The sequence below is a fragment of the Sus scrofa genome, chromosome 6, assembly GCF_000003025.6.
Source record: "Sus scrofa isolate TJ Tabasco breed Duroc chromosome 6, Sscrofa11.1, whole genome shotgun sequence".
NCBI classification, from domain to species: Eukaryota; Metazoa; Chordata; class Mammalia; order Artiodactyla; family Suidae; genus Sus; species Sus scrofa.
The window spans coordinates 31,867,829-31,892,062 of record NC_010448.4 but is presented as its reverse complement, the minus strand read 5'-3'; the positions used below and the strand labels follow the sequence as shown (position 1 = coordinate 31,892,062).

Below are 24,234 nucleotides of genomic sequence, written 5' to 3'. Positions count from 1 at the left end.
ATACTCGTGAACAAAATAATACCGCTATAGGAATAGTGGCTGTTACATGGAAAGGCAGCAATTCTATAACTCTCCTCCCTGGTATTCTAAAGGATTACAAGTGTTTCAGAGTCAGGATCATTGTGAACCACTTCGTTGCAGGGTCCTATGTTAGCATGACCAGGTTACAAAATCAGGAGTTTACTTCAGTCTAATTTGTACTCTTAATACCTCCTCCAGTTTAATCCCCCTTATGAACAAAGATGGAAAAGCTCATCTTTCAGCCTCCAAATTTATATTTTTCTTTCTGATTTCTTCTCTGTCCACGTGCCCTAGTCAGTGTCTCTCAATTTTTGTGTTCTAATAACATGACTTTTTAAAGCCTTGTCAGGTTCTGTATTAGCAGTCTCTCTGTACAACATTTGGTCTTTTCACTTATTCTTGAGCTTATACTCTTAATTTATCAAAGACAAGTCATTTCTTACCCCAGTACCTAACTCACTTGCAGTCCTGGTACTCTTTTATCAGACAGGCTGAGGGAAGGCAGAGAGCCGTTAATGCTAATGTAGACTGTCTGGAAGACGTATCATCAAAGACCTATAATTCGACATCCCTTTTAATTTTTCTCGTTTGTTTGTTTTGATGGCCAGCAGTATGCCCTTAGACTCATCCAGGTTAATTATGACCACCTTTTAGTAACAATCACTGTTCTATTGGTGTTTAAAATCTAGATGTTTGTTTAAAAATGTGTTTAATCACCTAGGTTAGAACCACATGTTCATTAGTTCTTCTCCTAATAGCATGCGTTAAAACATTTAGCGAACATAAATTTATGTAAGACATTATGCCAGGTGTCTTAGGAGAATTAAAAAAATGCTTAAGACACTGTCCATCTCCTCAGTGGCATTACAGGCTGGTGCTGGTTGCGATTTAGCCACACACATAAATAATTCTAAAAGAAAGGAATATACCTACCATCAGAAAATTTTGATGTGTTACAGAAACACAGAGGAGTACTGTTTTAAAAAGAAAGCAGTTAGGAGTTACCTGCATTTGTGCACCGATGCTGTCTCTCATTTCTTTGACAGGTGCTGAGGAGAAAATACTTGGAGAATTTAGAGACACATATAATCCAACTGCATCTGATTTTCATCTTCAAGCAATGATCCAGTCTGCTGGTAAATTGGTCCTTATTGATAAATTGCTTCCCAAAATGAAAGCAGGAGGTCACAAAGTGCTCATCTTCTCTCAGATGGTACGCTGCCTTGATATCCTGGAAGACTATCTTATACATAAAAGGTAAGGCATAATTCACCACTGAATGATACTATAAATTATACCAGGTATATGTTATTAAGGTTTTTGCAGCACTCTACTGTAATCCAACTTCACTCACATATTCCTCTTTATATAGATAAGAATCCATTTAAATCTGTGCATAAAGATTGTTTAGGAAAAACCTACATATGTTGCCATAGTAGTCAGGGCTAAGGAAACAGAAAACTTTGCAAATGAACAGGATTTGTTCACCTACAAATGGGTTAATAATACCCATTCGTATTACATTTATACATTTTACTTTATTTGTAAACCCTGTAGTACTGACATTTTAAATAGATTTATAAACACCTTCAAAATTAAAGAAAATGATTTAAGATCCTTTTCAGGTCTTTTCCATTGTTTTAATTAGAACCTGAACTTGCTGCACTTTGATCTTGTCTTGCACTGTATAATATTTACTCAAGTTTAATCTTTTCTGATTTGTTTAATGTGGGTTTTTAGTTTTGTTTTTTGGTGCACGACAGTAAGATGGTCTTATAAGTAATGTCTAATCAATATTTAAATAAATAGGTGGAAGAAGTGTCTTGAACTAGAAGTGTGGTAAATACCATGGTATTCCTCCTCTAGTTCCTAAAAAATTTTATGTACTTTTATTTTTATCCATGTCTAGTAATTTCTGAGTTTTATGTAAAATGATGAAGAATAAAATAAATTCAAAATTAACTGCTTGGTAATGACTATAAAGAATTAGCAATATCATTTGTGTTTAAGAAATTATAGTTTACAAGCAAGTGTTTCAGTTGAGTGTAAATAACATTATTGAGATAGAAATATTTGCAGGCTTCTTATACTGAGGAAGTCATTGCTTCTTGCCAAAACTGTATATGTATATATATCGTTTATTATAATGAGAACTGGAAGTATATTCATTATAACGTTTACCTATACGTCCAGAAATGCAGAGATTTTGTAACTTTATATTATTTTGTGTTTCCTATTTAGCACAAGCACTGAGAAGTATAAAACCATAGAAACTAGTTGGGGTAATATCACTTCTTAATTTTATAGTTAACATCATGTTGCAGGAAATCTGATAGATATGTCTCTATAACATTTGCTCAGATACCTTCATTTTCATCATAGTCATCTATCTAAATTTATTTCATTAATTTGATAGATATTTATATGAGCGAATTGATGGAAGAGTCAGAGGAAACCTTCGACAAGCTGCTATAGATCGATTTAGTAAACCTGATTCAGATCGATTTGTCTTTCTTCTGTGTACCCGAGCTGGTGGGTTGGGCATCAACTTAACTGCAGCTGATACGTGTATAATTTTTGATTCTGATTGGAATCCTCAAAATGACCTTCAGGTAAACAAATTCTATGGCTAAGGAAAAAAAAATATTTTTAATTCCCATAGGTATTTTTGATAATCCACCTGTTTTATTTTTTGTATAGACGAAACAAGATATACGTTTCCTTCAGAAATACCTATGTCAGATAAGATAGTGAAATTATTTTTAATTTAATAACAGTGGAATATAATAAAATATGCTTATTTAGATTATATATCTTCTACAAAAGCTTTACCTACTTGATTACAGTATTTAATTGTTTAAAATATATCATACAAATTTGAGGAAGACCTAAGCCTTAAGAATAACTTATTTTACTGACTTAAAAGAAGTGCTTTCTTATCCTGCTGTCATCTTTTCAATTATTATGTAACATACTGTGCATAGAATTGAGGTATCAGTGCTCAGAGTAAGTCAAAGTTTGCAGAAGATGTATATCTAGGAAAAATAGAAGAAAAGAACAGTATGAGAGAAATTCTTTTACTGTTCATAGTAGTCTTAGTTGTATTGCAGTTGATATTCTTGAGAATATACCTTGCTTAACGAAAGGTAATGTTTTAACCTCTCATTTGTATAACCTAGTTCAAAATTTATCGAATTTTTAGTAGGAACTTAAGATAAAATATGAAGCTCTTATGTAATCTCATGGGTCTACTTCCAATACATCTTCATATTAGAAAATTAGTTCTTTCTATGTTTAAATAAAATTTTGGTCTCTGGGTTGTTCACCTTAGGTTTTTACCCTGCTCCCCCTAACAGAATTACCCAGCTTAACTATACTGGAAAAATTATTGATAACATAGTAGAAAAAAAATTAGACATTTAGGATTAGATTTTAAGTTTAAAGCCAGCAACTAAAAAAACAAAAAACAAACAAACAAAAACTGGAATCATTTCCCATTTTCATAAGCTTTACCTTCATTTCTAGAGAAAAGTTATGTAATTCAGTAGCAAGATTGTCTAAAAGTTCTTACACATACTTTTACATTCTGTCAAGATAGTTTAATGCCTAATGCCTTTTGTGATATTTTATAAAATAAATTGAATCTATATACTTTTCTTTCCTTATAGGCCCAAGCTCGTTGCCACAGAATTGGTCAGAATAAAGCAGTTAAAGTCTACCGACTAGTAACTCGTAATTCATATGAGAGAGAGATGTTTGACCGAGCCAGTCTGAAACTGGGTCTAGATAAGGCTGTGTTACAGAGCATGAGTGGACGAGAAAGTAATGTTGGCGGTGTATGTATATTTTCTTACTTTCCTCTTTGCTTGGAGTTTTTCTGTCTTTGTTTGCATTTAATTTTAACCCCAGACAGCATATCATTTAATTTTGATCCATACTGACTGAACATTACTTAGATACTTTTATGTAAGAAAGAATTTTAGAATAGAGCTTTATTCACTTAATACTTTTGAATGCTGTTCTTTCTATATAGCTTCAGTGTGGTGAATTCTAAGAATGTGTTTTCAAGTAGAAATTCTTTTAGGACATTTGTACTGTGCCACAGCAAAATAGAATTTGTGAATTTTTCTGCATTTTACTTTTCTATAAATAGTTCTTCAAATTGTTTAGGGCCAAACTACTAGCATTGGCTTTGTCTTGTTATAAATAATGTTTTTTGGCACTTTCTCCAAATTGAAGTCTTAAAATCTTGTGCTTGTAACAACTGTCAAATCCTAGTACTAAAAAGAACCTTTAGAGATTACTGCTCCAAAGGCTTTGTTTTATTATTTTAGGCAAATGGCAAATCTTACTTTAAAGATGATAAAGAATCAATGACTTTACTGTATACTTTCAGAGAACTCTCAGGTATATCCCAAGCCCCAGATGCAGTTTAAATGTGACTTCTGTGTTCTTTAACATTCTTTAGGGATACTTTTTCATTTTATGAACTTAAAAAAAAGTTTATCACTACCAAAATTTTTTCTTTGTAGATTCAGCAGCTTTCCAAAAAGGAAATAGAAGATCTGCTTCGAAGAGGTGCTTATGGTGCCATTATGGAAGAAGAAGATGAAGGCTCTAAATTCTGTGAAGAAGATATCGATCAGATTTTACTACGCCGTACAAAAACCATTACAATTGAGTCAGAAGGTCGTGGGTCAACATTTGCGAAGGTAACACTGAGTGCTGCTTCGTAAATTTACCTGTAATATTCTGTCCTTCAAAAAAAAGTTTAATTGTCTTACTTTACTGATTATTTGCAGAGCATCTACGTAGTGTTTAAATAAACTGAATTAATTGAAAGACGTAGGTAATATATACTCTTCATTTTATTTCTGATCTCTCATATCATGTGTACTTTTCTGATTTTAGTTGAAAATGTAGTAAGGGTAATAACTAGAAATAGTTTGAAATATTAATCAGAATAGAACATTTGAAGTCACATTTAGAAATTAAAGAACATATATGACAAAGAGCAAAATATAAGTAATATAGTGTGGGAATATAAATCATTTTACGTTAACTTATAATAATTTAAAGTACTTAAAGGACAGAAGAGATTTCTAATTTCATTTAAAACATTTAAATCAAGTTTGTATCTTGAACTCACATTCATCTTGAAATATTAATAACTGTCTATCAGCCCTATTGGGGGAAAATTTTTAAAGTTTACTGTCTATATGTGTCCTTATGTTTTTTCCTCCCAAAGGAGACATGGTAAACTTGTGTCTTGCATTCATCTAGGCATTTTTTTAATCGCAGTATTCTGTCCCCCCAGCACTGATTCATGCAGGTTTTCTACATTCCGCTCTACTTCCATTCTGCATTTTCTTCCTTCATCCTCTCTCCACCTCCAACCCAAAAGTCTTTGTTCATCTTTATGGTGAACACGGTATTATAATAGGTAGTCCAGACACTGTACCAAAAGTAATGATATTTATTCATGTGAAAATTTTTCTCTTGCATGCGTATAGCAAATCTTGTGTCAACTACTTTACTAAGTGCTGAAAACACCAAAATGAAATGACTGTGGTCCCTGCAAAAAGTGAAGGAGAAAATGATTAATTCAGCATAATATGGGAGAACAGAGAATCAGGAAAACCCTTGCAGAGAAAATAACAGTTGAGCTGAGGTGAAGGAGGTTTGAATTTTGTTGTGTTCCAAAAAGTGAAATGCCACATAAATGAACCATACGTTACTAAACTTCAAGGAAGGTTTCAGGAAATCTGGCCTAAGTGTTTATGGTGCACAGTGTAAATTAAATGGAGATGAAAATGAAGGTTAGGGAGGTTGGACCCAAATTGTGAAGGGCTCAAACAATTTCATTAAAAAAAAAAAGGTTAAAAAGCTTTTAAATCCCTTCAAGCAGAAAATGGACATAATACAATCTGGTTTAGAAGTTTAACTCCAGCATCAGTGCAGAGAATGAGGTTGAAATGAGAAAGATAGGCTGTGGCGATGGGTGAACTCCGGTAGTAGAGATCCACTTGAAAGGACAGAAATTAATGACCAGTTAGAAATTTGTGGAAGGAGGAGTCCAAAATGACTTGAAGATAGATTTCTGGCCCAAGTCGCTAGGAGGGTCATGGTGTCATTTAGTAAGACAGGGAATGCAGGAGAAGGAAATTCTTATGGAGAAAATAAAATATTGGATCTGTTATATTTGTGACATTTACAAGCCCTTCAAGTGAAAATTTCCAGGAAAATTGCCTCGGGCGCAGATACAGATTTGGGAGTTAACAGAGAAAAAAGCAGAAGAAAGTAGTATTGTGGAAAGAAAAGGAATCTGCAGAAGTACATTATAAGGATGAGACCTAAAACTAGTCAGGACTTGGTAGATATACCCTGGCTCTAGCTTCTTTCCTGAGAAGTCTTGTTTCCCTCAGATTTCTTGATCTTACTCAAGTTGTCAAGGCACTATATACGGTATTTTCTCCCTCAGTGCCTGAAACTATCTGAAATGTGGTTAATTTAACCAAAAGGTATTTGTCATAGCTATCACCTTTGTTGGCTAGGCTCAGCATAGAGATATTCTCCTTCAAGTTCTTTTTTTTTTCTTAATAGAGGCATATGCTTTCTCATTTACAGTGTTAATGATAATAATCATGGAAAGTCAGCACACCAGGGTTTGAATTCTGACTCGTATGCTTAGTGACCCTGGACAGTTGATTTAACCTTTATGAGTCTTTCTGGTCCTGAAAGAGGAAAGTGTAATGATCATGCTTGACCTCTCTCGCTTTGCTCAAGTATGCGCTAACTGTAACTAGCCGTACTCTAAGAATATGAAATACTTAAGCTCTTAAATATCTATTTTAAACCCTCAGACCAGGGCGTAATTGTTGCATTTGAAAAGAGAGCTTGCTGAAAAGGTACCACCGTAGCTGAGCAGAGTCCAGAGAGTTTGCCTGTACTTGTCTTATAATTTTCTTATTTCCATAATTGTGTGGGAAGGCCACTATATAGTGGACATTTGGCATAGTGGAATATGGCACCAAAGGAATAAAGTTGATACTATTTTATACTTTTCACTGGAATTTCATCTGTATATAGTTACCTATGTAATATAAGGTACACATATGGAGCAGGGTGCATAATAAGACCAATTAGATTTGGTACATGTATCCGTCAATTAAAGTCATTGTTGGTAAATTCATTTATAAATGGTTATATCACCTGAACCTTGTTTTGAGAGATTTTTCCCAAGAGCCATTAAGTGGATCCTAGAAAGAGAAAAGTTTCTGGTCTGATTTTAAATTTGGTATAAGACAAAAGACTTTGAATTGCTTTTTCGTAGGAGCCCTTCTCTGGCACCTAAGATCTTTCTGCTACTTTCTTAAGTAGGAAGATAGGCTTCACCATTTAAAAGTTTTCCCTTACAAGTAATAAAGGAATTTAATGATGGAAAGGATGCATTTTAAGAAAAATATTTGGAGGGGAACTAGGATATTAAGATTTAACATTTGAAAATAGTTGGTAACCCTGTACTTGATGGCATCTTCCACAGCAGGCATTTCATTTCTGAGGTATTAATCCAATATTAGAAATCTTGGGAATTTTGTAAGTCATTTTGAAAGTGGCTTATAGATCAGTTAATAAGAAAATTTGGAGTTATTTATGAATGTTTAAAATGTTTTTATTTGAAAAATGAGTTTTTCATTTTCCTTCCAAAGATTTTTTTTTTTTTTTTTTTTTTTTGATAGACTTGACCCCACCTGTGGCATGTGGAAGTTCCTGGGCCAGGGACCAAACCTAAGCCATAGCAGAGACAATGCCAAATCCTCAACTGGTAGTCCACCAGGGAACTCCATATATATATATGGGAGTTTTTATTTATGATGCATATATTTTAAAGCCATTTAATTTTGAAATACAGTTTCTCATGGGCAAATTATTTTAATTATCAACAATTATCTAGTAGTAGAATAAAAGTGATTATCTACTGTGACATAGAATTTTTTTTTAGGTAAGCAACAATAAATTATGTTTCAAAAATCTAATTGTTTCCTTTTAGTGACTTTTAATATTTAATCGCGTTTCATATTTAATGACTACTGAAGAGGCTTTTGTATCATGAAGATTATAGGACAAAATAAAACTCTATGAACTTCAGTGAATTTTTCATTGTTCATGAACATTTATGAGTTTATATTAATGAAGATTCGAGGAGTTTCCATTGTGGCTCAGTGGGTTAAGAACCTGATATTGTGTCCATGAGAATGTAGGGATCCCTTGCCTCACCCAGTGGGTTAAGGAACCAGCGTTGCTGTAATCTATGGTACTCAGATCCAGTGCTGCTGTGACCGACAGCTGCAGCTCCAATTCAGACCCTTGGAGCTGCAGCTGCAGACCTATACCACAGCCAGAGCAACACCAGATCCTTAACCCCCTGAGCCGCAATGGGAACTCTTATATTTTAAAGCAAACCTGGGACATTATATCATATGGAAATTCCCAGGCTAGGGGTCGAATCGAAGCTGTAGTTGATGGCCTACACCACAGCCACAGCAATGCAGGGATCTGAGCCACATCTGCAGCTTATACCATGGCTCATCCGTAACCCACTGAGCAAGGCCAGGGATCAAACCCATGTCCTCATGGATTACTAGTTGGGTTGTTACCACTGAGGCACAACAGGAACTCCCAAACTTCCAGTTATCTTGAATGTCATAAATAGTTTGTTTGCTTATTGTCTTTTTCATGTATAATTTTCTGCATTTTGTAATTCCATCAAAATGGGCTCTTTAATGATGATTTCTATCATTCGATTACATCCCAGATAATTAGGCCTTGTCCTGAAGCCATTTACCAATTATGTTCTCCTTTGAAGATCATTTTATGTGATTACTTTCTTCCGTCCGTTTATTCTGTTTTTTTTTTTTTTTTTTTTTTTTTTTCCTTTTTAGGGCCGCACTTGCGGCATATGGAAGTTCCCAGGCTAGCAGTCGAGTCAGAGCTACAGCTGCCGGCCTATGCCACAGCCACAGCAGTGCAGGTTCCAAGCCATGTCTGCAACCTATACAACAGCTCATGGCAATGCCAGATCACTGAGCCACTGAGCGAGGCCAGGATTGAACCCACATCCTCATGGATGCCAGTCAGACTCGTTTCCACTGCGCCACAACAGAAACTACCCCATTTATTCTTATAAGAGTTAAGCATTCATATTTAGACCCTTTTCTTAAAGCATTATGTATCTTCTTTACATAGTATATTTTTATAAAGCGCTTTGATGACTTTTATTTGAAGCAGCGTATCTATTTTTAGGAATTTAAGTTGCAAATAATGGTAATTAGTTTATGAATTACGGTGTTGAACCAACTAAAAGATTTAATAATTTCTACAATATTTAAAAGATAAATCATTTATATTTTCTTCTTTTATTCCGATATAATTTTGTAAATTTTTACAGCAATTATACTTTTTTTTTCTCGTCAGGAAAAGTTCTTAAATGAAAGATGGATATTCATTTTTACTTTATTTCTCATAGCTTGTATTGCATTTTCTTTGGAAGGCATCCATGTAAAAATGTGATAGAAATAAGGTAGGATAATGCCAGAAAATGAACTGTATAGGGTAAATAGGTTTGAAATTATTATTATAACCCAATTTCTTAACATTTGATAGTATTTCTAAAAAGCATATCTGTATCCTGTGTGGTTATTTGACCAAAAAGATTTGATCTCTGATTTTCAAAAGTTTGAATTAATAGTAATAACTTATTTTAACTGTGTTCCTAAAACTCCAACCTATGTTGTTATCAAGACTTCTGCCTTTGTGTTTCAGACCATGGCCTTTGAAAGATCTTTTGAGTGTGTGTGTATATGCTAAACTCAGATTCTATCCGGAGTAAATGTGAGGAGATAAGGGTTTACATATGCTTTCCTCTAAGCTTCAAAACATTTTAAAAAATTCCCATATGTATTTCAGGCAAGTTTTGTTGCATCTGGAAACCGAACAGATATTTCCTTAGATGATCCCAACTTCTGGCAAAAATGGGCAAAAAAGGCAGAAATAGACATAGATGCCATCAGTGGTAGAGTAAGTATTTCTTTCCCTTTTTTTAAAAAAATTACCTTTTGGAATATTTTGGTAATATTAAAATATTTTAATGTATTCAGCTTTGTCATTACTGAAATTTATCTGCATAAGTAAATTGATACGGGGTGGTAGAATTATCATATATTGAATAAGGTATTGCTTCAATTTTTTTTTCACTATTTTCAGGGTCGAACCTGAAGCATATGGAAGTTCCCAGGCCAGGGGTCAAATCAGAGCTTCCACTGCTGGCCTACACCACAGCTACAGCAACGCCAAATCTGAGCTATATCTGGAGCCTACAACACAGCTTGCAGCAGCATCAGATCCTTAACCCACTGAGCATTGTTTGCCGGGGATCAAACCCACATTGTCTTTGATACTAGTCAGGTTTTTAACCCACTGAGCCACAATGGGAACTCCCTACTGCTTCAATTTAATTATTCTGATATCTTTCATGATAGCTTATAATACAAGGAAAGTTTGGTTTTTGGTTTTTTGTTTTCTTTTTATGGCCCTACCTGTGGAATATGGAAGTTCCTGGGCTAGGGATCAAGTTGGAGCTGCAGCTGAGGCCTATGCACACAGCAACACTGGATCTGAATCACATCTGCAACCTGTGCCATAGCTTGTGGCAATGCTAGATCCTTAACCCACTGAGCAAGACCAGAGATCAAATCTGCATCCTCACAGAGTCCAATGTCGGATCCTTAACCTTCTGAGCCACAGTGACAATTGCATTACAGAGAAAGTTTAACTTTGGATATTATATATGTTCTTAGAATTATAATGTTTTTAATTTTTAAGAAGTCTTCGAATAATGGATTGCTTTTATTTTGCTCTTTAATCTTGTTTTGTTTTTGTATTTTTTTGTGTTGGATCCTATCAATGATCTAGTCAAGTATAAAATGAGAAAACTAGCAATCAAGAAAGTGGCATTTTTGGAGTTCCTGCTGTGGTCCAGTGGGTTAAGAATCTGACTGTAGCAGCTCAGGTCACTGCAGAGGTGCATGTTGGATGCCTGGTGCAGCACAGTGGGTTAAAAGATAGGACGTTGCCTCAGCTACAGCATAAGGTCACCGCTGTGGCTCACATTCAGTTCTTGGCCTGGGAACTTCCATATGCCATGGATGTGGCCTTAAAAACAAATTAAAAAGTAGCATTTTAAAACTATTTCTTTTATAACATCCCCTGGAGCTAAGGAAGAAAGGGCCAGAAAGCTAACAGAGTTCATGGAACTGATAAGAACATAACTGTTCACTTTTTAAAACATATGTCTAATAATTTATAGGAATCAATATTTGTGAGTCTTACCTACTCTCGAAATAACTGCTAAATGGAGTTCCCGTCGTGGCTCAGTGGTTAACAATTCCGACTAGGAACCGTGAGGTTGTGGGTTCGATCCCTGGCCTTGCTCAGTGGGTTAGGGATCCTGCATTGCCGTGAGCTGTGGTGTAGGTTGCGGGAGTGGCCCAAGAAATGGCAAAAAGACCCCCCCCCAAAAAAAAACCGAACTGCTAAATGATTAAAAGAATTTTATATCAGAGTTCCCATTGTGGCTCAGTGGTAACGAATCCAGCTAGTATCCATCCATAAGGATTCGGGTTTGATCCTTGGCTTCACTCAGTGGGTTAAGGATCCAGCATTGCCATGAGCTGTGGTGTAGGTCGCAGACCTAACTCGGATACTGAGTTGCTGTGGCTGTAGTGTGTGTAGGCTGGCAGCTGCAGCTCTTATTTAGCCACTAGCCTGGGAACTTCCATATCCCGCAGATGCAGCCCTAAAAAGCAAAATAAATAGAAGAATTTTATATTAAGTAGGCATTGTCGAATGGAATCTATTTTATTAGAGAACCTTTTAAGATATAAAGCTTTACAATGAGGAATAATGCCACTGCCAAATAATTATTTAATATGTTTTGGAAATATTTATAATTCTATATGAAATCAGTAAATTAGAAAAGATATTTATAAAATATTATTATTTGTATGTGGCATGTTTATATACCTAAAAAGGCAATGGAATTTGTAAACCACTATAAATTTAATCGATGAGTTTAGTGAATTAATTGGAGAGAGGATAGATATGCCATTAGCCTTCTTAAATATCAGTACTAATCAAAGTAGAAAAATAGAATGGAAGAAGAAATCTACTTCATAGTAGAAAAGAAGATTTAGAACACTTTGGGGCATACCTAGTAGATAATTTTAGTAAAGTGAATTACCAAACTTAATTGGGAGATTTGTCAGTTGGAAAGAACTATGTATTTTAAACATTTAAAGAGTTAAGTTTATAAACCTAGAAATGCAACCAAATCAAAATGCTAGCAGTTTAATTTATATAACCAGACAAGATCTAAAATTCCCCTGGAAGAATGGTGAAGAATATTAAATCAACTCTTTAGGAATCTGTCTTACAGCTACAATCGCACATGTACAATGATAATGTAGTACAGTGATGTTTATTCCCACATTTTTCGTTTTAGAAAAAAAATAGAAACTCATTCCTACATCTGTACTATCTAATGCAGTAAGTAAAATTAATCATGTAGATTTCTATAAAAATAGTCATTTAGTACTTGTGCAATTCTGTTTTCTAATTTATACTTTAAAAATTTTTTAATTTTCTGACAAATAGTACGATAAGGATAGACTAGCGTTACTTACTATATGTTAAAATATAAAAACATTAACACATTATAAAGGAACCATAAATTAAATAGTGTGATACTGAGAAAGTATATAAAGAGCAAAGAATAGAATAAAAACAGAAAAAGATCAAATTATAAGTTGTAAATAGGAGTTCCCATAGTGGTTCATCAGGTTAAGAATCCAGTATGGTGTACATGGGGATGCTGGTTCAATTCCTGGCCTCACTCAGTGAGTTAATGATCCAGCATCACCATAGGCTTCAGCATAGGTCACAGATTCAGCTGGATCCCTCATTGATGCGGCTGTGGTGTAGCCAGCAGCTACAGCTCTGATTCAGCCCCTGGCCTGGTAATTTTCATATGCCACAAGTGCAACTGCAAAAAGAAAAAAAAAAAATGTAGATAAAGAAATAGCAATATAAAAAAACAAGAAATAGTATTAGAGAAAAAGGAATTGTTAATCATGATTAGAATATTGAGTAGGAGTTCCGTCGTGGTGCAGTGGTTAATGAATCCGACTAGGAACCATGAGGTTGCGGGTTCGATCCCTGCCCTTGCTCAGTGGGGTAATGATCTGGCGTTGCTGTGAGCTGTGGTGTAGGTCGCAGACTTGGCTTGGATCCCTTGTTGCTGTGGCTCTTGCGTAGGCTGTTGGCTGCAGCTCCGATTCGACCCCTAGCCTGGGAACCTTCATATGCCGTGAGAGTGGCCCAAGAAATGGCAAAAAGACCGAAAAAATCAATCAATAAATAAAGAATATTGAGTAAGCATATATCAAGTTGACATAATATTGGGGGAACTTTTTTCTTTTTTTTTAAGCTGCACCCCTGGTGTATGTAATTTCCCAGGCTAAGGGTTGAAACGGAGCTGAAGCTGCCAGCCTACACCATAGCCACAGCAATGCCAGATCTGAATTCTGAAATTAGTGGGTAAAATTTAAGGAGAAACAGAATTCTTATATATGTTCAAAGTATATCTTCCAAAAATCACAAAAGGAAAATTAATAGCTTTACAGTGGAGAAGCTCAATGGAGAAGGTTAACATCACCAGTAATATATTAACATTATGTACCCCATTAAATTCAGTACACGGTGTACATTCTGTGGGATAGCAGAACCTACAAGATCTGCTCCCTGCTCTTCCTCTCCTACCATTTACCCTCTCCTTCTCTGGGACTTGAACTCAACATCTTTTCAGGTCCGTTGCTCTTTTTGTTATTAATAATGCCATCTCCTCCTTGGATGCCTAGCAAACTACGTCTGTTCTCAAAGACCTCTTTTTTTTTTTTTGTCTTTTTGCCATTTCTTGGGCCGCTCCCGCGGCACATGGAGGTTCCCAGGCTAGGGGTCCAATCGGAGCTGTAGCCGCCAGCCTAAGCCAGAGCCACAGCAACACAGGATCCGGAGCCACAGCAACACAGGATCCGAGCCGAGTCTGAAACCTACACCACAGATCACGGCAACGCCGGATCGTTAACCCACTGAGCAAGGGCAGGGACCGAACCCACAACCTCATGGTTCCTAGTCGGATTCGTTAACCACTGCGCCATGACGGGAACTCCTCAAAGACCTCTTCCTAGTTAGCAGTACTTTGTTCATCTTTCTCACTTTCTTTGCACCCATCTTGTATCATAAAATATTGCATCCTGAATAGCACTTATTTGTTTACAAATTAATCTGATCCTCAAGACTGAATTTCTCAAAGTTAGGCCCATCATATAGTGCCTAACTTAGAGAAATTGCCCAATAAAGGTAAAAGTGTGTCAACTTAAGTTGTTTTGATTAAATTCAACTGCATAGATCATAGTGAGGTTAATACACTTATTACCTTGGTTGTTGTATATAACTCTTTCGGAAAGCAGTGAAACATGATTTTAGATCCATGAAATAATTTTATCCTTTGACCATTATTTTCATTTCTGGATATTTCACTTCTTTTGGATTTATCTTTAGGATAAATTTACCTCACAAAACTTTATGTTAGCATTATATATATTAAAAATTGGAAACAATCCAAATTAAATTATGAATTAGGCAGATTAAATTATGATGCATAAATTGTTTAAAAATATGATTGTTATAGAAGCACAACACAATAACTTTCATATTAGTAGTAAAGCCAAATACTAAATTCTTTTTGTCCTATGACTATAATGTCATAAGATTACATCAATAGGTATATATAAAAAAAGTAATAAGGACATTAAAGGAATATAAAAATTTTTAAGTCGATTTGGTTGGTCAGTGGAATTGTTAGTGGTTTCTTTTTTGGGGCTTTATATAGTTATTTTATTATTTGTACAATTTGAAAAGTAAAAAGGTTGAATACTGTTAAAAGCAAAATAGGAAACGGACCTTCAAATAATAGCTGTTAAATTTTACAGAACAGCTTGGTTATTGACACTCCAAGAATCAGGAAGCAAACAAGACCCTTTAGTGCGACAAAAGATGAATTAGCTGAATTATCTGAACCTGAAAGTGAAGGAGAAGAAAAGCCCAAACTCCGGAGACCTTGTGAGCGTTCAAATGGCTATGGAAGAACTGAATGCTTTAGAGTAGAGAAAAATCTGCTCGTTTATGGGTAAAATATTTTTAATGTTTACTCTTTGTAGTCTCATATGTAAATTTACAGAAAACATATACTATAGTCTAGCTAGTTTACTTATATTTTGTTAACATCAATAAAATCTATTTTTAAAGTTCCCTGCATTTATATATTTAATATGTTTAACAGCAGAATGATGAGATATCCTTAAATTTTTAAATTATAAATGTATGGCTAATGTCAAATGCCTTTTTCTCAGATTTGCGTATTCAGTAATAAAATGGTAATGTTATCCATTATTGAATAAAATATACTAGAAATTACTGTATTATAGCTCTGCATTTTATTCATAGAAAAAACTTTATTAGTTCCATGCTATTCATGACAAAATATGGGGTTTTTTTGAAATTTTTATCCATGAGTTATGTTTTTCTCTAGAATTTCACCCAATATTAATGTAAATATATCTTTTTTTAACTAGATGGGGCCGATGGAGAGAGATTCTATCTCATGGCCGTTTTAAAAGGCAGCTAAATGAGCATGATGTAGAAATAATTTGCCGAGCCCTCTTAGCATATTGCCTTGTTCACTACCGAGGAGATGAGAAAATTAAAGGTTTTATATGGGATCTTATTACTCCCACTGAAGATGGGCAGACCCGAGAACTACAAATCACCTAGGTAAGAACATTCTTTTATTAGCACTTAAAAATGTGGTCTGTGTATTAACAGCATCAGAATCTCCAAGGAGCTTCTTGGAAGTGCTGGATTATAGGCCACAGACTTACTGAATCAGTCTACATTTTAACAAGTTCCTCAGCAATTTGTGTGTATATTAAAATTTGGAAAATAGTGATATGCATTTAAAATTTTTGTAAGTATTTTAATTTGCTGTCAAATGTGGCTGTTCCAATTTTCAGTCCTCTCAGAGATGTGTGCACATAGTTTTTTCTCCATAACCTTGCTAAGAGAACATTCTTTTTTCATCAAACCTATGTTTTCATGGATGCTAGTCGGGTTCGTTAACCACTGAGCCACAACGGGAACTCCATCAATGTGTATGCTTTAAAATATGTACTGTTTAGGAGTTCCCGTCGTGGCGCAGTGGTTAACGAATCCGACTAGGAACCATGAGGTTGCGGATTCGATCCCTGCTCTTGCTCAGTGGGTTAACGATCTGGCGTTGCCGTGAGCTGTGGTGTAGGTTGCAGACGAGGCTCGGATCCCAAGTTGCTGTGGCTCTGGCTTAGGCTGGTGGCTACAGCTCCGTTTGGACAACCTCCATATGCCATGGGAGTGGCCCCAAAAAATAGCAAAAAGACAAAAAAAAAAAAAAAAAAAAAAAAAAAAGTACTGTTTAGTTTCCACACCAACAAGGGTGAGGAGGACTAGAAGACTGAACGTTGTTAACAGAACAAAATGCAATTTAAAATGGAGCTGTTAATTGGGATTTTAAAAAGGACACTACTTACTAATAAAAAAGACCAATCCATAAAAGAAGATATAACAAATATGAGCTTGTATGTGCTGAACAAAATAGTCTCAAAATATAAAGGCAAAACCACCAAAATCTTAAGGAAAAATAGGACAAATCTACATAATGCTTCTGTTTATCATTGTGTTGAAACTCCTAGCTGGTAGAATATGGTGAAGGGAGAAGATACACAAGGTGAGACTTGAAAGGAAGAATGACAACTGCGTTATTCATAATTGTGAGAAATTGTAAGTGAAACAACTCACATATCACTAAAGATGAATAAGCAAGAGATGATATAGACTAGATTTTTACATAGCAGCTAAAATGAATTAATTAGAGCTTCCATGAATCAGCATTTGTACATCTCAGAAAAAAAATCAAGAATAATAAATTGCAGAATTATAGGTATAATATAATGCCTAAAAACTGAAATACTAAATATTTCTCCAACACAAGTATAAACGTGTGAAGTAAAAATCAAATTCAGGGTAGTGAGTATCTCTGGGAAGGAAGGTGTGAAATGGAGTTTAATTGTTGTATTATTTCCTTTAATTAAAAAAAATTGACCAAATATTGAATATGTTAAGATTAAGAGTGGGAATACTGGAGTTCCCGTTGTGGCTCAGTGGAAATGAATCTGACTAGTATCCATGAGGTCGCAGGTTTGATCCCTGGCCTTACTCAATGGGTTAAAGCTCTGGCAGTGGTGTAGGCCAGAGGCTGTAGCTCTAATTTGACCCCTAATTTCAACCTCCATATGCTGCAGGTGTGGCCCTTAAAAAAAAAGAGAGAGAGTGGGAATACATTTCTTATTTTTGACATACTTCACAACAAAAATATCAAAGAAATAAAATGAATTTAGCTCTCTTAAACAGGAACCCACAAAACCTAATCCATGTTATTAGTAGCAATCAGCTTAGAAAATCAAAAGATCACAACTTAGGTTTTTGTAGCTAAGGAAGCAAAAAGTAAAGCAAAGGGAAAGGTTTGATCTTTTGGTTTTTAAACTTGGGAAAAAGTGTATTGGAACACAAAGGTAATCAGAATGATTAATTAGAGATATGGAATTGTTGGGTGTTTCAGGGAAATTGTGTTAATACATGTATAGTTATGTTGATTTATCTTGTGACTGGGTTAATATTGTTACCATTAGTATTTTAAAGATCTCTGCATAGCCTGCACAGGTTTCTGAAAGTCTCCAGGAATTTCTTATATTGAAAAAACATTTCAAATTGAAGATATTTATACAAATTATCCCTGATTTCACGTGTCCTTCTCCTTTTAATAGGTCTGTCAGCCCCTGTACCCAGAGGTCGAAAAGGGAAGAAAGTAAAGACTCAGACAAGCTCATTTGATATACAAAAAGCAGAATGGCTTCGAAAATACAATCCTGAGCAGCTCCTTCAAGATGAAGGCTACAAAAAGCATATAAAACACCACTGCAATAAGTAGGTACTAGGGTATTTTTAACACAACTCATTAAAAGTTCTTTTCTGAATTTATTAACAACCTTAAAGCATGCCGATTTTGAGTACAGAGGCAGTGTGGTCTAGGAGCAGTCCTAATCTTAATCTTACAGGATATCCTTCAGCAAATCATGGTAGCTCTTGTGCCACTGTTTTCATCAACAGAGAGAAATAAAACTGACCTCCAAATGATCTTATATTATACTTGGATATTAAATAATGATATTTGTGAAGATTTTAGAGAAACCCATTCTATATATGAGATCTGTTTAGTCCAAAGTAATTATTTCATTATGAAAATTCTGTATACAGTTTCTTTCCTGGAGTTCCCATCATGGCTCAGTGGTTAATGAATCTGACTAGGAACCACGAGGTTGCGGGTTCCATCCCTGGCCTTGCTCAGTGAGTTAAGGATCCAGGTTGCTATGAGCTGTGGTGCAGGTCGCAGACACGGCTTGGATCCTGCGTTGCTGTGGCTGTGGCGTAGGCCGGCGGCTACAGGTCCAATTGAACCCCTAGCCTGGGAACTTCCATATGCACAGGAGCGGCCCTAGAAGAGGCAAACAAACAAACAAACAAACAAAAAAATGTCTTTCCTAATTTTAGTCTCATGGATGAGTTTAATGATTTTTCTTCCCCCTCATATTCAGAGTTTTGCTTCGTGTAAGAATGCTGTATTATCTAAAGCAAGAAGTCATTGGAAGTGAGTGTCAGAAAGTATTTGATGGAGTTGATGCAAGGTAAATTAAATAACATGTTTATATTTATTTTTCAGCAATATAATGAGGTTAAAGCTAAATGATCAGAAAATTATATATTAAGTGGTTTCTTATTCAGTGAAATTCATAGGAAGAAAAATATACCAAACTTACATATTAAGTGGTTTCTTATGCAGTGAAATTCATAGGAAGAAAAATATACCAAACTTAGTGTAACCCTTGCCAATTGATTGCCTTTCCTCTGTTAATCACCTTTGGCCCTATAATTAAAAGTGATAACATACGGCATTCCCATCATGGCTTAGCAGGTTAAGAAGCCAAGTAGTATCTGTGAGGATGCGGGTTCTATCCCTGGCCTCGCTCAGTGGGTTAAGGATCCAGATTTGCTGTGAACTGAAGACACGGTTCCAATCTGGCACTGCTGTGCCTGTGGTGTAGGCCAGCAGCTTCAGCTCCAATTTGACCCCTAGCCTGGAAACATCTAAATACTTAGGATGTGACCCTAAAAAAAAGACCAAAAAATGACAACGTAATAAGAATAGTAAGAATAATAACATCAGCTTCCTATTAACAAATCTAAAACTTAACCTTCCTCCCTCTTACCGCAGTGTAAAAGGTTTTATGTGTATAGTGACTGACCGTCCACATGTGATCTGTCTAACACCCTGGTGTTTCAGTTCTTTGTTATCTTCAGTTATCTTTTTTTTCTCTCCACCACAGCCACACATTCGTATACTTAATCTTTACATCACCAATAACAGCATTATCTCTTCAATCTGGATTTTGACCATCACTTACTTCCTCAACTTAACTTGGGTGCCTTTCACTCTGATTCTCTACCTTTATCACAGTGTCTCCGGTCTTGCCATGTACTCACCATCCATCACCACTTTCATGCCCCACTTTCCTCATTATAAACCTGCATTCTGTAGACTAGCCCTGAACTCACTAAAATTCTTTGCCTGCTTTTCCATGTGTTTACATACTGACACAACCCCCATTTGTTGTAAACTCACATATCCCCTTACTTCTTGCCTATGCTTAAGCAGTCGAACATTGCCAGAGAAAATCAAGCAAACCCTGCTGAATGACTCACCTCATTCATTTCTCTTAGAATAAAGTCCAGTCCTGCATAGCCCTGTGACCTCTTCCTCCACTTTGCCCCTCACCCGCAATGCTCCAGTTACATGGCGTTTCTGCTTCTCCAGCAGGTCAGGCTCATTCTGTGCTCTTCCCCCAGATCTTTCACAGAACTGTCCCTTCAGATCTCACGGATCTCGCCTTACGTTCCATCCTCAGATAGGCCTTCTCTGCCACCTGGCTAAAGCAGCCCACCAGTCATTCACTATTATTTAGCCGTATTTTATCTCATTAATGATGCCTTGTGAGTTTTGAAAATTATATTTATTTTTAAATTGTCTTTCTCCTCTCATTACAATTTAAGCTGATCGAAGGTGACGTGTGCTGTTTTATTGAATACTGTGTTCCTAACCCCTAGAATCTGAGACGTCGTAACACCACAGAGTAGTATTTGTTGACTAATTGGTTCTTTTTCCTTGGTCTGACTGCATTTGATCCCCCTGTGATTTCCCAGGAACTGTGATCTGGGGATTATCCTCTTTTATTAACCTGTTCCTCTCTGGCTTCTCATTTGGATTTTAACATGTTTACATCTCCCTCAACACACACACACACACACACACACACACACACACACACACACACACACCACTTTTGGACCTACCATGTTATTATTGTCCTTGATTTCACAGCCAGACTTTTTTTTTTTTTTTTTTTTTTTTTTTTGTCTTTTTTTGTTGTTGTTGTTGTTGTTGTTGTTGCTATTTCTTGGGCCGCTCCCGCGGCATATGGAGGTTCCCAGGCTAGGGGTTGAATCGGAGCTGTAGCCACCGGCCTATGCCAGAGCCACAACAACGCGGGATCCGAGCCTCGTCTGCAACCTACACCACAGCTCACGGCAATGCCGGATTGTTAACCCACTGAGCAAGGGCAGGGACCGAACCCGCAACCTCATGGTTCCTAGTCGGATTCATTAACCACTGCGCCACGACGGGAACTCCCCACAGCCAGACTTTTAAAGAACTGTCTTTGCTATCTCCTTTTTCTCCTCTCACATGCACTATACATTCCACTGCCATCCAGCTTTTACCCACCTTCCCCCTCACTCCACCACCTACTTTAAGAAGTTCTTCACTCACATCCTTCCTGCTAAATTTGATGGATATATCATGTTTGTCTTATTTACCTTTCTTGACTACTTCCTTCTTCTTAGAATGCTGCTGTAACACCATTCTCCTGTAGATCTTCCTTTTCACTTTCTGCTTGCTGCCTTTCATTTTCAGGCTTCTCTTGTACTTGTCTCCTAAGTGTCTCCACATAGGCCCTCATTTCTTGTCACTTAACTCTTCTTGGGTGTTCTCACTTCTGCAGTGTCGATTTTTATTTCTGTACTGATGATTTCCACATCTGTCTCTGGCCCACATCTCTCTTCTAAACTTAAGATGTGCATTTCTTTAATGTCTCTAGGCCTTTGCATTCTTGCTGGAACATTGTGTTTCCCCATGTCCACCATTCTCCCTCTCTTACTGCTTAGCTGACATCAACTCAGCCTCCCTGTCCTCTCAAGTCTGGGTTAGACTCAGAGTACCCTGTCACAGCACTCATCACACAGTACTGCCAGTGCCTCTTTAGAAGGGCACGGGTATGTCTGTCTTACTATTGCCATTATTAGCAATTACTGAATAATTTTAAATCTGTTTTGAATGGGTCATCCAGCCTGGGGAATTTAAAGAAGACTTTAAGTAAGAGATAACACATAAATTGAATCTCTAAAAACAGAAATCACCAACAGAAATTTGCGCCTTATTGTATTCCTTTCCTTTTCCTTAGCAGTCAACAGACACTTAACTGAGTATGGGGCTTACATTTAAACCAAGCGGTATGTACTGAGCCTTTTACTCTCTAGGAGCCAGAAAGCCTTCCACCTCAGATGTCGCTATGGTTTGTGCTTAGAGTGCCACCTGATGGTGGAAAACAGAAGTACAGTATCTGACCCTCTTTATTTCCCTTCCTTGGGGAGCCCATCTCTAGTGTTCTTTCCTCTTTCCTTTATCTTTCTCTGTTTCTCCTTTGTTTAGTGCTAGCCAGGAATGCAGTCAAAAATAAATATCTTTTAACTATATTTTTCCTTATATATTTTTTAACTTTTGCCATATCACAGGAAAATCACTCTTCCTCTTTTCTTTTGCTGCACTAAGCAAAAATATGATTATGACTCTTCTGTTTTAAAAATATAGTGAAGTGTACAATTAAAGTACTGAAAATTTTCTTTTTGTCTCCTGACAGAACATTATGAAAAATAAATTTTTTTCCATTTTTTTATATTTTACTTATAAAACATCTAAGTCTATTTTTGTTGTGATGTCTTTTATTGTAACTATATTAGTGGGCAGGTACTGGGTTTGTGGACTAGCCTAGGACCATTTATCAGTTTATATCTGTATGAAAATTTATTTTGCATTCCCAAAGACAACCAACTTACAAATGAACTTTTGCCACACAAATTAGTTGTAAGTAGGAAACTCCCCATTTCTTCACATCTGTAGGCCTTTGTTAATTAATTTATGAAATTTATGGTGTCAAGGTGAAGGAGTGAAATTTCATTTGATGTAATGTATATAATTTTTAAAATTAAATCTCCGAGTCTTTGAAAATCCATAATTCATGAACGATATGGGGAAATTCTCAGGTAGAATATTTGATTCCCTGAGGTAATTTACCCAATCGAATCTCTACCTCTCCTTTGACTGTTGAATACAATATAAGAATGATATGAATTTATATAAAAATTAATGATCCCTATTTTTTAATCCTTATCAAACATTATTAGCTCTATGCTAAACTAAAGGAGACAATGGCTTGAATCACTGGTAAAGAAATGAACATTTCAGTCCTTCTGTACATGACATCTTTTCCTTGTTAGAGGTGTTATATGTGTTACTTGCAGAATGTTTCTGGGAAAACAAGAATTTCAAGTGAGAAGCAAAGTAAAAGAAAATTGTGTGTATAAAATTATAAGTGCTATGTTCTTTTATACTAATGAAAGCAGCCAAATTACCAAAGCATCATGGATTTAGCATTCTAATTTTTAATACCTTATTACATTATCATTTTGTGTCATGGTATTATATACAGCAAAAAATAGCACGTGGAGCATTTTCATCAAATTACAAGTCAGAAACTTGCATTTTCCTTTACCTGTGAGCAATGCTTAATTTTCAGTGTGATTTTCCTAGCAATGGGGGTCTAAACGAGACATGACTTGTTTTATAGCCTGGAGTAGTTCATTTACTTTTTTAGGGCCTTGGTCTCCTCGTACACAAAACGAAATATTTGAACCAGATGATTCATGCCAAGTTGTTTGCTGACATGAGACAAATTTCTGATAGAACCTTTTGTCTATATCTGAAGGAAATCAGTGAAGACTGTATCATTCCTTAAGAGTAAAGTAAACCTTTTGCATCTTAGCTCTCCTGTTGTGCTTAAGAATCTCTGGCATAGGCCGGTGGCTACAGCTCCTATTCGACCCCTAGCTTGGGAATCTCCATATGCTGCAGGAGCGGCCCAAAGAAATAGCAAAAAGACAAAAAAAAAAAATTCTTATGAGTTCCTGTTGTGGCTCAGCGGGCTAAGAACCTGACCTTGTCTCTGGTAGGAGGCAGGTTCGATCTCTGGCCTCTCTCTAGTGGGTTAAGATCCAGCATTGCCACCAACCGTGGTGTAGGTCACAGATGTGGCTTGGCTCCGGCATTGCTGTGGCTGTGTTGTAGGTCAGAAACTAAAGGTCCAATATGACCCCTAGTCCAGGAACTTCCATTTGCTGGAGGTGTGGCTGTAAAATAAATAATAATAACAATAGTAATTCATTTTATGGTTTTCGTTGTTACTGTGCAATTTTGTAATTATAATTGGTGGTAATTGTGGAAAATTTTTTTTAAATGAAATAAAATGTTATCCTATTTTTCTTGAATACCAGAAGACTTTTTAGAAGCTATGTAAAATTTTGCCTTCTCTTGGATTTATTTATAGTAACTCATAAAATCATATCATAATTTTCTATTTTTTAAGTGACATTGATGTTTGGGTCCCAGAACCAGACCACTCAGAAGTTCCTGCTGAATGGTGGGATTTTGATGCCGATAAGTCACTCCTTATTGGAGTTTTTAAACATGGTAAGTGAGAAGTAAGGTAGGTAGAGTCTTTC

General features: G+C 36.0%; 1 protein-coding gene across 1 annotated transcript in view; it reads left to right on the top strand.

The window, feature by feature from the left end:
* CHD9 (chromodomain helicase DNA binding protein 9) overlaps nucleotides 1–24,234 on the top strand; it is a 242,106-nt gene that overhangs the window by 179,913 nt on the left and 37,959 nt on the right. The window contains 11 exon segments of the mRNA XM_021094174.1: nucleotides 1,068–1,278; nucleotides 2,438–2,633; nucleotides 3,690–3,857; nucleotides 4,554–4,733; nucleotides 9,988–10,098; nucleotides 15,129–15,325; nucleotides 15,771–15,955; nucleotides 15,958–15,969; nucleotides 18,054–18,213; nucleotides 18,882–18,971; nucleotides 24,099–24,202. Of these exon segments, the coding sequence (XP_020949833.1) occupies nucleotides 1,068–1,278; nucleotides 2,438–2,633; nucleotides 3,690–3,857; nucleotides 4,554–4,733; nucleotides 9,988–10,098; nucleotides 15,129–15,325; nucleotides 15,771–15,955; nucleotides 15,958–15,969; nucleotides 18,054–18,213; nucleotides 18,882–18,971; nucleotides 24,099–24,202 (1,614 nt within the window).